The sequence below is a fragment of the Alosa sapidissima genome, chromosome 4 (assembly GCF_018492685.1).
Source record: "Alosa sapidissima isolate fAloSap1 chromosome 4, fAloSap1.pri, whole genome shotgun sequence".
NCBI classification, from domain to species: Eukaryota; Metazoa; Chordata; class Actinopteri; order Clupeiformes; family Clupeidae; genus Alosa; species Alosa sapidissima.
Genome location: NC_055960.1, coordinates 21,154,675 through 21,172,174, shown reverse-complemented (window position 1 = coordinate 21,172,174; position 17,500 = coordinate 21,154,675). Strand labels below are relative to the sequence as shown.

The following is a 17,500-nucleotide window of genomic DNA, read 5'->3' as shown; positions in this document are numbered from 1 at the left end:
TCAGTAAAGATCAACTGGCAATATTAGCAGTAAAACAAATTTGTGAGACAGATAATAAAACAAGCTTTTGTTTTATTAGTCTGATTCTCCTCAGAGTGCTGAAAGCACAATCCTTTTCCAGAGTCTTCCCAGCTCTCTGGGGCCTGTGATGTTCAGAGCACCGTACAGTAGGTGCATGTAAAGCATGGCCACTGAAGTGTTTTTCCATTTCAAACGCTCAAAGTTTCCAGCTGCTCCGGCTCGTAAATGTCAGGTTTGTTGTTTTCTCCAGCACTTTCCTCTGAGGCAAGAGCCCAAGCTGCCCTCTAACAGCGTAAGGGGAGATAAATTGCTGAATTATTTAATTGTTGAGAACTTGTTTGGTGCCATGTGAACGTGAGCCTGTGAGCGCAAGCACCACATCTGCGCCAGCTTTAATGTTGCGCACACATGAAGAAGGGCTAGTGAAGCTCCTCTGTTTTCCCCTCCAAACTCTGAGGCAGAACCTGATGATGCCATAGTGACACTGGCAACAGAAGTGACAAGAACAATGAATCATTCATCGTCCGGCTTCAAACACCGTTCCTCCCAGCGCATGCCATGAATCTGTACATGAGTCTCCCGTTGTTTTATCTTTTTTTTGGGATGAAGAATTTGTCAAGACGCTCGAAGAAGAAGAAGAAGAAGAAGAAGAAGAAGAAGAATAAGAAGAAGAAGAAGAGGGAAATACACTTTTCAATTCAGTTCAAATCAATTCAAATATTTTTTTTGTTTTGTTTTACAAAACAGATGGATACAGTGGCAGTCTAGGGCTGAGACTGTGTTCCAGTCACTGTCTGCATGTGTGTGTCTGTGTGTGTTTGGCAAAGGTTGGGAGTTCAGAAGCTGAATGACCTTGGGAACAAAGGTTGCCCTCTGTGTCCTGCTGCTTGGGCTTTCTAATGGCTGCCACTCCAGGAGGAAACATCACCTGTGAGGTGAGAGAACTTAGCATCTTCTGCTTGCATCTGACAGGAAGTTTACAACTGCCAAGTTCTATAGAGGTCCCTTAACATAAGTATTTGCTGTGCCTTTAACGTTTGGTAGTTTTGTCCAAACAGTAGATAAAGTATGATGAGATCATGTCCACTTGCTCACTGATGTCATTGGGCGAAGTGATGAGGTTATTCTAGTTAATGGTGTCAAAGTATGTCTGTCAGTGCTTTCACTGGTCCAATGTTTGATGACCTTTTCTGTCCTCCTCACGGCGGGTGAACAGGGTGATGCTGGCAGGACAATGTGGTAGTCATTGCTTGGTGTGGATTTGGGGTCAGTTACCTCACATGAATTGTGGTGTCGATGATGTTCAGAAGCCCAGAACTGGGAACTCTGATGACTCATGGTTTCCTATACTCCTAGACTTAAAAACAATCATCTGTCGAGATGGGAGCAACATCAAAGCTTTGTCAGAAATGGCAATCCATTAGCTTGTTATTCTGAAGTGAGCCCTTCACTTTCTCTCTCTCTGCCTGTCTATCTAAGTAACTATGATTACCTGTATTTACAGAGTCCATTATGCTAAGCAGGTTTATGGATTGTGGTTAATGGTACTTTCGATGTAGAAACAGGCTCAAACCCAGTGCACTCATTCTGCCTGTTAAAAAGCCTATTGATTTCCTATATATATGAAAATGCAAAATATATGATGTAAAATATCATACAGAGTTAATAGATAATGCAGAGATAGTTACAATGGTGTTTCTAAGGTAGACATGGTGGTAGCTATGCTGAATAAAGCTGTTGCTATGATGGTTGCTAGGGTAATCATGTTGGTTGCTAGGGTGGTTGCAAGGTTGACATTACGTTGGTGGTTGCTAGGTTGCTGCTAGGGTAATTGAGATGGTTGCTAGTATAGGTGTGGTGGTTGCTATGCTAAATTAAGCAGTTGCTATGCTGGTTGCTAGGGTAATCATATGGGTTGCTATGATGGTTGCTAGGCTGACATTATAGTGATGGTTGCTAGGTTGTTGCTAGGGTAACTAAGATGGTTGCTATGGTGTTGCTAGGGTGGTTGCTAGGTTGACAATAGAAATGGTTGCTAGGGTGTTGCTAGGGTCAATATGTTGGTTGCTATGCCAATTATAGTGGTTGATCATGTTGGTTGCTATGGTGGTCGCTGGTTGTTGCTAGGGTAATAAAGATGGTTGCTAGGTTGTTGTTAGGGTACAAATGGTGGTTGTTATGCACAATAAAGCAGTTGCTATGCTGGTTGCTTGGGCAATCATGGTGGTTGTAAGGTTGACATTATAGTGGTGGTTGCTAGGGTAATTTAGATGGTTGCTAGAGTACATATGGTGGTTGATATGTCAAATAAAGCGGTTGCTATGCTGATTGCTAGGGTAATCATGTTGGTTGCTAGGTTGACATTATAGTGGTTGTTGCTAGGGTAATTAAGATGGTTACTAGGGTGTTGCTAGGGTACATTTAGTGGTTGTTATGCCAAATAAAGCGGTTATGTTACATGTTATTTTACAAAGTTTAGATGAAGTTTCTAAGTTAAATGGTTCAAGTTTAATAGCTTACGGAAAAAGTGGTCAGTGGAATAATAATAAGTAGAAGAATAAGCCTAGGAAGAGCATTTTCATGTTAAAGCACACGTTGATGAAGGTTCCCACATAGACGCATGCCAGTGTGTATTTAATGAGTCTCCTTTATACACCAGAGCTTATGAACATTAAGCACTCGCAACCCTCAGATCTGGTTTCCTTGGTTTCCATCCATCCTAAAACGGACAGAGAGTTTAATGTGTTTGCAAAAATAGCTACAGCTACACTTAAAAGTCATAAAATATTCTCTTGTATAGGTGTGTAAAATAACTGATAGTGGCACATAACAAGGCATCTTGGTGTGAAACACAACACACACACACACACTCAAACACACACACACACACACGTGCACCATGTGTGGGTTTGGTGGCTTGTGAGAGCCTCTCTGAGTGACTGATCCTGTTGAGCGGTCCGCCACAGTGCTGTCATGGTGACAGTCTCTTCTTCCTTTTACCACTCCATCTTCTTTCCTTCTCTCTCCCTTATTCTCCTCCCATATCCCTCCTTTCCCTGCCTTTCTAAAGGACTGTTCACACCAGGAGCGATAACCGTAAGGACAACTGTAAGTATAGTGATATGAGCGTCCACACTGACCAACGATGACTGTCAGCTTTTTAGCGTTCCTAAAATCGCTCTGGAAGTAATTCCCAATGATATCATTCTTCATGTCGCTATTGTGATGTGGTGTGGACGTTGTAGTTCATATTTACTAGAGCAATACTTAAAATGGTTGTTTTTGCCATTATTGTTTTAATTATCATTCCTGGTGTGAACGGCCTTTAACTGCCCCCCCCCCTTCTATTTTCTTCCTTCTCCCTTTCTGTGTCTCTCTCCCTGATAGTGGAAGGAAAAGCTCTTTGCTATTGGTGCTATGCACACAAATGCCCTATTAAATATTTCCACTGTATAGGACTTGGCAAAACTGGCAAACCCAGAATTGTCATCACTTTAGTCTGCCCAGAGGAAACCCCAAAGGAGTTCTAAATATGTGAAGGATAAAAAGATAGAGACTGAGAGAGGGAGGGAGAGACAGAGAGAGAATCAGAGATTAGGCGGTTAGTCACTCATTGCCTGCAAACAGCTTCCTAAGCAAAAATCTGTTAAGAGAATTGCCTAGACCCTGAAAATAGTAATGGCATGGCACTGTTAAAAAAGGAGCAAACCATTGATCTGTATTAAGTAGGTTAGCCTTGCCATGGAATAATGTCTACTGCTGCCTTGCTGCTGTCTTTAGTGAGAGACCTTATGGCATCCCACGCATAGACTGATTCACTGATTCTCTGATGTCACTCTAGCATATGCCCTAGATTTCCACCTTTTTTTATTATTATTATTTCTTGCTCTGCACGTAGGGGAGGAGGTAAGTAAACTTTGAAGAATGTGAAGTTAAACTGGTGAAAAGTGTTTCCCAAGCACTTCGCTCAGCGTTCGGTTCGGTTTGGCCCAACTTTGCGTTTTTTTGTATTCGCCTCAGCACCCGCCCGGCATCTGTTTCATGATGTATTCCTTTGTAATGTCCCTCACTCTCTCAGTCTCTCTCTCTCCTCTCTCTCTGTCTCTCTCTCGGTCTCTCTCTCTCCTCTCTCTCTGTCTCTCTCTCTCTCTCTCTCACTCTCTTGGTCTCTCTCTCTCCTCTCTCTCTGTCTCTCTCTCGGTCTCTCTCTCTCCTCTCTCTGTCTCTCTCTCTCTCTCTCTGTCTCCCTCCCGCTCTTTCTCTTTCACTGTGAGCTGCTGCAACGCTCTGTCTGTGTCTGCCTGCACCAGGAAGCCTAAGGACATGAGACGTGCAGGAGAGCGATTGAAACAGATGAGAAAGACGCAGAGTGGCATAGAGAAAGAGAACGAGAGAGATAGGAGAATGGGAAGAGGGAGAGAGTGAAGAGCAGGGAGGAAGAGAGAAAGGGCAAAAGAGACGGAATAAGAGGACTTGAGTGGGAGAGAGAGAAAGAGGGATAGGAGGAGGCAGAGGAAAGAAAGAAGCATGGATGAGGGAAAAGATAGAGAGGAAGCGAAAAAGAGTATAAGAGTGAGGGAGAGATACGATAAGAGAGATGGGGATGAGGAGAAAGAGAGAAGTGGAAGAGAATGAAGGAGAGATTTTATTACAAGAAGAGATAATTCGTTTTTGTCTTGGTGTTCCTTTCCCACCTCATTGTATTTTCCTCCAGTTCTCTCATCTCCGACCTCTTAGTGCACTTCCCTCTTCGCTCCTCTCACCACTCGGTGAAGTGGCTCTGATTAAAGCTTTTGGACGGAAACAGTGCCACTTGAAGCATCTGCTTATGACCCTATTAAAGAATTGCTCATTAGATGCAGCAGGCTACTCTGCATTTGGATGTGTTTTTTGAATTCACCCTGTCTGGACTTTTCTCTGGTGTTGAGTTGAATTTTGAGTTTAATACTTATGGTTTATCATATAATTATACCATTGATACACAATATGTTATTTTAGGACGACAGTAATTTCACTACTTCCAAAACTAAATTGAGTAATTGTACAAAATCAATATACACTATGTATTTTTATGCAACAGATGATTCCGTCTGCATAATCTGATCTAAGATAATGCCTATCTAATTGTGCTGATTTACTAGCCTGTGCATTCTAATGGTGTTTATTGTTTTCAGACATGCCATATAGTCACAGACATAACAAGACTCATCTTCATCTGATCCACTGATCACAGCTGTGATGTTATTTCATGATAACACACATCTACCCTGTTCAATCACGCTAATCCCATTAGGCTGAAGTGATAATGAATAGATTATTATCTATATTGCTTTGAGTTTTGAGTTGCGACACATGAAAAATGAGCTAAAAGTGTATGATGCCTGCTTGCTTTGTATGTTGTCCTAGAAGAACCCTGACCAAGACCAGAGATTTGAACCAGGCCATTATGGGTCAGTATGGGTCTGTATCAGCCATTCAATGACTGTAGCCTACTCACGCCACCATGTACATTGATTTAACTTAACTGTATACAGTGTCTTCAGCATGTGTCAGCTTTAACTCTATGAGTAGAAATGTTAAAATGGTAGAGTGGTAGAAATGCAATGAGAATACTCTTTAAGAGGCTTAGAGACAAGGCCTGTTTATCGGCATGGAACATTTCATACACATAAGGGTTTCACATAAGCAGTTATAAAAACATTAAAGGACATACAGTAATATATACATAGAATAAAATAATTCAAGTGGAAATAAAAGAAAAAAGTAAAGTAATAAAACAAGTTGAAATATACAACCAAAATGCATAGTTTAATCAAAGGCATAGTGAAGGAGAAATTAAGTTTTGAGCTGAAGCCTTACGGGAGATGTGGATAATCTAACAGGGAAATGGTTCTTCACCATTTGGGCTCTAATTTCAGGCACAGCTAGCTGACCAGTCTCTAATGATCCCAAGCCATGGCTTCTATCTTTGATAGTGTGTCTCTTGAGGGCTTTGAGAAACAAGGTTTACATCACACAGTTGGCTGCCTCCACTGCACACAAACTTGAGAGGCGGCAGCTCTACCTCTTCAGTTGCTCCTTCACATGTTACATATAACGTTACAGCTGAATTGCCCCTGAAGTGAAGTCATGGATTTTTTTTATGTGTGCCTTCTTTGCTACTTAACTTTAATACATTCAGTATAGCATGTGCTGCATCACTAACTCTGGAGTGAGTGAGAGAGCAAGACTTTTTTTCTACTCTGTGTACTCAATATGTCACTCGTTCTGGCGCACTACGGCAAACAGGAGTGCGTGAAACTCCACTTCCTGGGCTGCTGAACAAGCGGTTTAATGGATTAAAGCTGCAGCCTTGTGGGTGTCCTCTCAACCTTCGCATGCACTGATGAAGTTAATACCCCAACGGGCACACCGCTTCCCCCTCCCTCCATGTCATCGCCATGGCAATGTTCTGTTGTCTTGACAAAGAGGGGTACACACACCCGACAGCTGTGAAGAGAGGGGTGAGAAATGTGGGGTACAGCGTAGGGAGCTCCCGCCCCACAAAGCTTAAAACAAAGGGCATTACACCAGATTAACTTCCTGCCTTTTATTTCCATGCTACAGGGTTGTATGAGAGTGTGTGGTGCAGTGTTTGCCATAACTGATGCATGTGTCAGTTCCTACAAGAAAGGGTTTGGGTAAAACTAAACACCGCAAAAACTGGAATTATCAAGGCAACATGATGCAATATATGTCTGAGTTTGACTAAGGTTTCGGTAAAAGTTAAGATTAAAAATTCTATTAACTCTGTTCTCTGTCTTAGCTGTGCTCTTTGTTATATAATTTAAACTCATTGCAATTGAGCAACATAAAAACTACAGTTTTAACAAATAGTTCTTCTTCTACAGTTTTAACCAATAGAGAGAGACATGTTTTCATTAGCTGAAAATGGTGTCAGTCTTGTCTCTTGGTCAAAATGGTCAGTAACTTCCCTCTGCAAAGTTTGCATATGATAAGCATATCTTGATCTCAGAGGATGTTCACAAAATGACCTCGACGGCCCCAGGAGACCCTCTTCCTTATGTTGAGCCCTTATATGTGCTGTGTGATTCTGAGCCCTGAGCCCTTCCCTCAGTGGTGCCATAACACCTGGTTCCTGACCAGCCACCCTGAGGCGTATCCCCACAGTGGTGCCGTAGCCCCTGGTTCCTGATCAGCCACCCTGAGGCGTTATCTCCTGATTAAGGGATGAAGTCATGAGGGGAGACACACAGAGAGGGAGCGGAGAGCCGGGGGGCTCAGGGAGCTTTTGTGGAAGCTGTGCACAAAGAGAGAGAGAGAGAGAGAGAGAGAGAGAGAGAGAAATTGTGTGTGTGTGTGTGTCCACATGGTAGGAGAGGAAGTGCATTTGTATGTGTGTGTGTGTCCTCATGGTGAGAGAGGTAGTGTGTGTCTGTGTGTGTAAAACAGAGAGTGAGTGTGTGCATGTATATGAGGACTGGCTAGGTTGATTTAATTTTTACCCCTCTCGCTTACGCAGCTCGCTTGCTATTTGTGTGTGAGGGAGAGAGAGGGAGAGGGAGAGAGCAGGAGACTGAGAAGAAAAAAAAACACACACTCACATTCTGGCAGTCTCTTCCTCTGCTCCCTGTCTCATTTAGTCTATGTGGTGTGAGTCTAATGTAACCTCACACTCGAGAGAGAAGGATAGAGAGACAGTGAGAAAGAGCAAACGAGAGAGAATTGGCTCAGTAGCCAGGCAGCCGGGATGGACAGAGTGAATCGAGTGCTGAACATTGTGAGGCGCATGTCCCCGCGGAAACGGGAGCGGGGTTACCAGGGCGATGCCGAGAGCCCGGAGACTTGTGAGGATGGCCTGTGTTCCCTCAGCCTGTGCATTGGCGGTAAGAGAACTTGCCCCCCGTGGCAAACTTTAACTCTCTCCTCCTCTCTCTCACTCCGCCTGTCTCTCCCTCTCTCTTTTCCTCTTTCTCTCTCTCTCTCTGTCTCTCTCTCTCACACCTTGTGAACTCCCCGCAAGTTCCCCGTCAGGCAGCGTGGTGGATATTTTGAGGATGAAAGCGCCGTGGAGCCCTCCAGGGCTGGGAGTGCGGAGAGGAGAGAAGAGGAAGGTAGTATCAGGAGGGAGGTGCAGGTGCTCTGGCTGTTCAACTGTTCATTATCAGGTGTCACTCTGATTCCCCTTGGATGCCGAGGGAAGCTGAGAGAGCCAGTTAGTTAGTGAGAGAGAGAGAGAAAGAGGAGGAGAGAGAGAGGAAGAAGGGGGCTTACCTCATGGCTTTCCTCAGGAGAGGAAAGATTTGTCTTACCTTTTCATACTCAATTTTGCATTTGATCTGTGGTCAGATTATTTGTCTGTTTTCTGAGCGTGTGAGTGTTTTACATTCACAAGGCAGACTTTGAGCAGTATATCAGTGGCATTTATAAAACTACAGCATGCTTACTCTTCTTTATAGGTTTGTGTGTCTGATTTGATATTGAGTCATCAGTGTTCATAAGTAATAATTAAAAGTGCCCTTTCTTGCTGTTTGACATAGTCAGACATTTTGTATGAAGCATATTTATAGAGTTTGGGAAAGGAACTGGACAGTCTTCCTCAGCGTTTTATGAGCACATATCGAGCCTGCAGTTCCTTTGAAGTCGTGATGAATTGCAGTAGATGCCCTTGGTGGTGGCTGTTCCCCACGACACTCTCTCCATGTCTCCCCAGAGAAGCTTCCTTCAACAGCAGAGTGCTTGCAGCTTATTATACTATACAAGTACTCTGGCGCCACTTACACAAATGCATTAACTGTCAGAGGCGGCTCAGGTGCCATAGCTGCTTTTCTGATGGAGAGGGAGTTTCAACAGGGAACCTTTCTAATGTAACTCAGTGTTTTTTTTTCCGGTTTGTTACCCTAACCCTAAGAAGTTGAGAAAACTCACAAGTGTGAACTTGGTTCACTTGGACTGTTGCTGAAACTGACATGGAGTCTACATAAATTCATTTTTTCGTTTTTAATCAGGATCACTTCTGTTCCGATCAACACCATGCATCCACACAACTCAGAGATATTCGAGCTCTGAAACGGAACAACTTGTAAACGCTGTTAGCCCGGTATTAAGGGCTGTTTACACCACACCAGGAACGATAACTTAAAGATAACTATAACTATAACAATAAAAGCATCCACACTGACCAATGATAAGGAAAGTTTCTCCTCGTGTTGATTAAAGGTGCTCTAAGCGATGCTGGGTAACGTCACTTCTGTTGACTTTCAAACAAAACAGAGAGCTAGCTCGTTACTTCCTCCCCCTCCCTCCCGTGCTGCTCCCGTGCAATTGAAACTTTCCAAAACGCGCATCTCATCTGTGATTTGCTGGAACAGTTTCTTATGTTTTCATGGGCTGGGTTTGCCCAGGTTGTTTTTGTTGCCGTTTTTGGAGCCTGGGCTGTCCACAGAGATTGCGTTTTTTTTACAGTGTATTCAGGACACAGACAGCTAGTGGTTGGTTAGGGGATGTTTGCTGTGACATAAAATGTTTTAGCCTTAAAAAAACGCATGGCATTGCTTAGAGCACCTTTAATGTGATAGCTAAAATTTGATGGATTCTGATTGGCTGTCAGCTTTTTATCGTTCTCAAAATCACCCTGAAAGTGATTGTTCTTCATGACGTTATTGTTATAGTTTATGTGTGGATGCAGTCATTTCTATAAGCTAGGATGATACTTTTTTGCCGTTAACGTTATACATAGCTATTGTTCTTAGTGTGAACAGCAGTTTGAAAATTCTTGGGTCATGTGTTAATGTAGACAGGCAAATTTACAAAGCTTTGAAAAACGATGAGGCTAACAAACACACTGTCCTCCTATTTCCTTCCCTGATTAGTCATGCTCCCATCACATGACTTTTATTACCCTTTCCTCAAAGAAAATAATAAGATGATAAGTATTGATAACATGGATATCAAATTTCAAGCTTTGCTTACCTTCCTTTTTTTGGAAGCAACTGTTGTTCAGTTAAATTCTGCATTGTTACAGATGCCTACATATACATTGAACAGCATGAATGGTCACCTGATGTGTTTTTCATATCTGTATTTTTGTAGTTTGGACAAAGATTTTTTCTGTTTCTGAGCTCAATACTCTCGTATGGACGTAGATTGCTTGGATTTTAAAACTCCATTATGAGATGAAATACTGTGGATGAGGCTTGAGTTGGTCCCCCTCCCAAGAAAGGGAGGGAGACCACATTTACCACTTAACTGTCCTTGAAAGTCCCCAACAAATTCAAGGCCTTGTGATGATGGAGCTCAAAGTGCATGCAATTAATCAGATGCCTCTTTAGACAACATATAATGCCACTTCTGAAGCCAGGTACCTTTAAAGGAAAGCTTGCAGATGTAGACATCATGGGTCATTACTCTGTCATCCTCTGACATATCCTCAACAAGTCATCTGTCATCCCGAGGTGACTTGCAGCAGAAAGCAGTGTCTGCTTTTGTGGAACTTAAACACTGAGTCGTCTCTTGAAAGCGCCTCACAATTAAAAACCATCGCTGATGTTCTCAGAGGCTCACTGTAAAAGCTTTGCAGACAAGCCAGTCATTATGTTAATATAAATAGAGCACAGGCTGAGTCCGTTGAGTGATAATAGCCATTAAGTGCTCCTTGCCGTGGCAACACCCAGTGTTTTTAACAGCGGAGAAGGGGCAGTGGAGTGGCACTAACCAGATAACTGATTGGGCAGGAGGTGGACCTCTCCCTCTCCCAGAGCTGCAGGCTATATATGTGCATTGCTGAGACTGCTGCTGTGGCAAACTTGTGTTAAGTGATGACAAGCAGGGAAATCACTTGTATGAGTGTGTTGGACAAAGAGTGAAGAGTTCAGACAGGACATGTATGGGAGGGATTTAGGCCGAGAGGGAGGGACAGCGCATCATTAGGTATTGGAAGAAGAAACAGGTCTAGAAACTCCAGAACGAGTTATTCACCTGTGTTCTGGTCACAGGAGATGGACATTTGGAAATGTAGTCTTCTCTGGCCCTTCTCTTGGTGGTTTCAATTAGGGCTGGGCGATATATCGATATAAAAGATATATCGATATATTTTAAAATGCAATATGGAATTAGACCATATCGCATATATCGATATAGTTTAAATTTGCGCCGTGATCCTTGCTCCACGCAAGCCGCTGACCGGAGATCTCGGCACTGCTCCCCTCTCTGCACTGCTGTGAAACTGCACGCTACTTTTCTCATATAAATATATTTATTTCAGAAAAAGATTGGCCTATTTTATTTTATAGGCTATTTTTATTTAAGATATTTTTTTTTATTTAAATGTGCACCTTACGGAGCTTTGATTTTAAAAAAGGCACTCCAGTTTTATGTTTACATTTTATTGTTATTTGAGTAGTGAGTTTTCAATAAAACTACTCATATTTGACTGAACATTTCATTTTACAGCTCTAACTTTGCGGAAAAAATATCAGGATATATATCTTATATCGATATTCAACCTAAATATATCGGGATATGACTTTTGGTCCATATCGCCCAGCCCTAGTTTCAATAATCATCTAGTAAGCAGATAATGTGAACAAGAAGGTTATCTGTGGTGGTAAAAATGGATCAAACTGCTTGTGACCATTTCAGTTTACTCCCATTGTGTAACCTATCACTTCACCTACACAAAGTCCACTTAAGTATACTTAAGCTGCCTGTAGTCAAATTCTAGGCAATCGATGTTGGAGCATATCCAAACAAAAACAAAAACACCTTCAAAATGGCAGGCTACCATTGTTTATGATCATATGGTTATGGTTATGTCTAAAGCGACTTACAAATAAAAACAATACAATATATATATTTTTTTTAAATGTTGGTAAGACCACATTAAGGAAAATAGATAATGCATAGTCAATGCAATATCAATGATCAATTGCCTAATGAAAATTAACAAATACCATAATATACAAACCATATTATTGGACAAGAACGATAAGGGGAGATGTTTAGTGGAAACAGATTAAAACAGAGAATTTCCCACTTCCCTATGCTGTAATCAGGGAGTACATGTTAGCATTTCACCCTCCTCACTCTCTTTAGTGGCACAATTCCTTGCTTCCTAACCAGACTGGTATGTTTCCGGAAAACCATACCAGTCTGGTTTTGGACAGCGTACCAATGCAGAGCAAACTTCTAGGAACAGATGCCTCAGGGACCAGGCTGGCATTCAGCGTGGCATGGAGCCACTGGTGACAGGCGCCCTTTGTTATAGACCAGGGGGCAACATCTCTCTGTGTCAGAGATCACAGGCCCCTAAGGAGAGGAGAGGGGGCCGCTGCTCTCTCTCTCTTCCCCCCAATAAACAGCCCTCAACAAACAGCATGCAAGAGTCTGTTTACTGTACATTAGACCATGCTTTTATCACCCTGTATAGCTGAACCTGTGATCTTGGTGTTGTTAGCTTCTTGCTGTACCGGATGATGAAAGCAATCCAACGCTAGAGAGATTAGAGAGAAGTATAGCAAAATATATAGTATAAAGTATATAAAATTGTCACAATTACATGTATTCCCTCAGCAGATGCTATTATCCATAATGGCTTACACAATGCTTCCCAGATAGTGATTTTAGTGATCAGATTACACATTATACTCGCTCCAGGGTTAGAACCCTTGATCTTGACATTGGTAAAACCACACATGACTGCACACTGACTGCAGGCTTTAAAGTAATGAATATGCCTTCACATTCAATGTTTTCATCATCTGTTCTGATTGGTACCCCCCCCTCACATCTCTCTTTCTCTCTCTCTCTCTCTCTCTCTCTCTCAGTACACCAGCCTTGGTTTTATAAACAGATCTAAAGCCACTGCGTCTCTGTCTGAGGCCTAAAGAAAGCGGCAGTGTCGTCAGCATTCGTGAGAACTCTGTGAGAAGTGCAATCGCAACAAAAGTGAACGGCTGGACTTTTGAAGTGCCATGAAAGCAAACTCTGATTCTTCATATGTCTCACTGCATCACAACGGCAGTGATGTATGGGGTTTGATGCTTTTGAACGCCAGGCTTGGTAAAAAAAAAAACAAGACAACAATTGCAAAAAAACCTCAGAAAGCTCACAGAGAAATGTGGTTCACATGAGGGGAAGCGGCACTCACACTGCTAGCTCCTTGCGGACAGTTACAGCGGGTGTTTGTCATCTCCTAGCACCAGCTCGTGCTCCACATGTGAGCTCATTTGCAAGCACTTGACTGTATAATGCAACCCTAACCAGCCCTATCTTGCTTTTGCGAAGAAAAATTAGGTCAGTGAATTCTCTTTTATGCTCTCTCTCTCTCTCTCTCTCTTTCCCTACCCCTTCTCTGTCTCAGCTTCAACACCCCCTGTTATAATGACTTTGTTATTTATGGCCCAGAGTTATTCTTTGCATTCACTGAATTGGCAGAAAAGTACTGTGAAGAGGTAACAGCCATATCATGCCTGTGTTTAATGACACTAAAGCAGTTATTTGTGGGGGAAATTACAAATGTAGTAAATCACATTTTCTCTCTATGAAGGAAACATATTGAATAGGCAAAAAGTGTTTTTCTTTTGAAAAAGCCAAATATGAAAATATGAAGAATGATACGTATGTGGAAGCAGTATGTTTCTGGTACGAGGAGATAGGGAACTCATCAGAACTGTGTAAATATTTTGGTAACACATTTTACCAATCCCAAATAAGCCTTTCATAATTTCATTTTATGGCAGCCTAAAGATATAAAATAATGCTTACAGTAGGCCACATATTGCAATATCAATGGATTGTCCATTAATTGTGGATCAAAATGATGTGGTAGGTCTTTCAACAGCAATATTGCTGTAATAAGCAGTATAGACTGTAATTACAGCCAATAAGGTAGGCTGCTCTGCCAACCTTTACTTACTGAACAAGGTTAATTGCACCCAAATGCTGACACTAAAATGTAGCTGCTCTGTTAAGCATGATGCCCGCTTCCCAACCATTTAAACAACGACTTAACAGGCTTTCTTTATCCGAAGCTGGTCAGACACTGAGCTGCCTTTCACCAGTATTTCAAAAGGATTGGTGTAGTAGTTAGTCCAGCACCAGGATCATTGGAAACTCCTAATCATACAAGTACAGGTGCATCTAAAACAATTTTGAGTATCGTGGAAAAAGCTATTGCTCTGCACTGAAAAATGAAAAGCCCAGTTGCCTGTGTTTTGACTTGATTAACTTATTAGAGCTCTTCTTAGCTCGACATTTCTGTCTTATAAATTATTTATTCTAATATTTTCAGATACTTGATTTTTGATTTCCATGAGCTGTTACACAGTTAAGCTATCAGATAATTAGTGTTAACTGTGAAGTCAGCTGTCGATATCCTGGCAACAGCATTCTGTGTTGCTATCTAGGCCGTCCATAACAAAATTGCTGATACCTTGCTTCTTTCTACGGCAAGTGACTAGTTAGAGAGTTAAAGGTAACTGCCGTCTGTTTTGGACACAGCCACTATCTTGATATGGATTAAATTCACACCAATTTTATGGTGTAATTTTGAAGACCATCACAAGACAGTGAGGCGCAGATGTACATACATTTGCGAGCCCTAAACAGACTAAAAAAGCATCTTTACCAGTCAACAGAAGCTGCATCTTGTCCACAGAACCTTTCACATTGTATTTGTCATTCATATCATTCACATCATTCAGTCGCAAGCACAGTTGAAAGAAATCAACAGCCAGCAACATTGAAAGGAATCAAAAGTTCAGGGAAATAATGCATAAAAGGCCAACTAAGAGCTAATGCAGGGCAGTAATTTTAATCCACATAAAAAATGTCATGAGCTATTTGTACAGCTACATCAAACCTGGCAAGGATCTGTGTAGGGAAGTGGATAATGTATAGAATTGAAAGTCAAGGTCGCTATTGACATGGTACAAATAAGCAAAAATGTTCTTTGCAAACCAGTCATCCACGGTTACCTGCTGTTTTAATGCATACACCAGAATACAGAATCAATCCCTCTCAACACTACTCTCGACCTTCCCACATGAGTAACAAAAACACAGCTTGCCATTCTTTTGTTTGTTTTTTTTTCTGTGCTACTGTGGTAGGCAAAATGCTGTTTTAGTCCTGTGTGGTCTGTTTATACACACCAGATAGATAGATAGATACTTTATTGATCCCCATGGGGAAATTCAAGGGTCTCAGTAGCATATACTTATGGTAAACATAAGTATAAGTATAAACATATAACTAAACTCCACTGTACAATAAAGACAGTACAAGATAAGAAAGATAAGAAAACTAACAAAACTAAATACTAAATACACTATATAAATTAAATTAAGAAAGTTCAATGTGCTTGAGGGTGATCAAGCATAAGACGCTTGTAGTGACAGGGCCGGGACTGGTAATGTGCTAAAGGGAGTGAGTGTCATGGTGAAGGTGCAAAAAGTAGTCCAACCATAGTCCTTTAGTTATGTGTGCATGGCAAGGTGCTCAAGAGAGTGAGTGTCATGGTGAAGGTGCAAAAAGTAGTCCAACATTAGTCCAACAGTGCAACAGTGCAAGAGTAAGGTCTAGAGACCAGCATAAATAATATGGACAAATAGGAGAGTAAAGTATAATGTAGACAAGGTAGAGTAAAAAACTATTTCAGTGCAAGAACAGGTTGAGGTAATAGGGTTATAGCCATTCATTCATTCAGTATTGTAGCAGAAGCCTGACCGCAGCCATTGATCATGTGTGCTAATATAGCATGAAAAACAGTGTAGCAGTAAAACAGTAGTGAAAAACATTAGACTGTGTACATTAGTAAAACAGTAGTAAAACAGTAGTAAAGCAGTAGTGGGCAGTCAGTACTCAAACATGGAGAGGGTGGAAAGGCAGACAGACTAAGCAGAGAAGTCTATCTCTCCTCTTCCCTTTAGTGAGGCATTGAACAGTTCAATGGCCCTAGGAACAAATGACTTCCTCAGCCTTTCAGTTGTGCATGGCAGTGAGCAAAGTCTCCAGCTGATCAAGCTCTTTTGCTTTTTGATAGTGCTATACCATGTTTATACATACTGTACCATGCCATGTAGTGACTATCTGACATCTGGAACAGGTGCTAATATGTTAGCATATCTGCTCCTGACAGCATAACACCTCGTCTCACACACATTGCATGTGGTGAGGAATTGTGATTATCTAATCGAGCATAGCTCTCAGTATCACCACATTGATATTAGGAGAGTTGGTAGCACAACTTCATCATTCAATGACATATGGAGATGTCTGTTTTTGCAAAGTACAGTAACTCCTAAATTGGCAATCCAATATGGCCATCTCTGATGTTTAGCCAGTTGCATAAGAGAAATGGAGGCAGGTTCCCAGATTGTTCTCAACCAGGAAGCATAAATGCTTTAGTAGTGACAAGCAGGAAGGTGAGTATGTGAAGGTCAAAGGTTTGATGTGTAATTCCGTCTAGTAGTGTGGGGGAAATGAAACTGGGGAAACAACCCTAGTGCTTTGTGTGTGTATATCTCAGTGTTTCTGTGGGTGTGAGAGAGTATGTGTGTTTCTGTGTGTGTGTGTGTGTTTGTGTGTGTGTGTGTGTATGTATTCCACAGTGATGTTGGTCCATAGTTACTACATCAAAGTTAAATTGGCTAGTGGTAGATCTCATTTCATTTCAACCCAGACCAGTTGGAACTAGGTCATGCATTTGGGCAGAACATTTCAGATCTCAGTGTGATGATACTGGATGAGATCCCAAATTGCAGCTGACTGCTGAAATGAGTAGTCGTCCTCTGGAAGTAGGGTAAGATTCGTTTCACCAGATGCTCCTGTGGAAAATAGTCAAACGCAAAAGCTGTTAAAGCAAGCCATAATAATGTTAATGGTGTTAATAAGTTTTGTAATCTTTCAGAAATGTGTTTGTACTTTGGACAAAATCATCGTACCATACCTTAAGATTAGGCATAAACATATTGCATCTTTCTCGTGGATATTCACGTAATTACAGTTTTTCTCAGTCACTTTGGTGCTTTTCTCACATCAATATTAACATTTGCACAGCAGTTTGTGCATTTCTCAAAACAATTAGTGCAAACTGCAAAACCTAGTGGGTAACCGGCAAAAGCACGTCACTTGCTCAAAATGGATAGTCCATTCCTCAAAAACAAGTATTCATGTAAATGAAACTGCATTGTCATCAAAATGAGAAGTCTTGACACCATTGTTTATGAACAAGATAGTCAGATGGCTTTGTCATATTTGCAGTATGACAGTTTAATCTCTCAGTGTTTTACAATGCAAAAAAAGGTCAGACACAAAGGTCGGCAACACTACCTGAACATGCTCAAGACAGCACTATACACTACTTACACTATTTGAAAACTACAGTAAAGTTACATTGCTGTAGTTAGGGGAGGAAGTGAGTACAAGACAATGAATACTGTAACTGTTACATGTTCAACCAATGGCAGAGAGCTATTGTTCC

General features: G+C 41.6%; 1 protein-coding gene across 4 annotated transcripts in view; it reads left to right on the top strand.

Annotated features, from left to right (window-relative positions):
- The window catches only part of grip2b (glutamate receptor interacting protein 2b), a 187,003-nt gene that overhangs the window by 45,911 nt on the left and 123,592 nt on the right, over window positions 1–17,500 (top strand). For 2 of the 4 annotated variants that reach the window (XM_042089504.1, XM_042089499.1), the window contains exon 1: window positions 7,708–7,907. The exons of 1 other annotated variant lie outside the window; for it this stretch is intronic. In XM_042089504.1, the coding sequence (XP_041945438.1) occupies window positions 7,772–7,907 (136 nt within the window). In that variant the 5' untranslated portion in view covers window positions 7,708–7,771. Of the gene's footprint in view, window positions 1–7,706; window positions 7,908–17,500 lie in introns of those variants that run through there. One more of the 4 variants, XM_042089505.1, reaches the window with a different exon arrangement.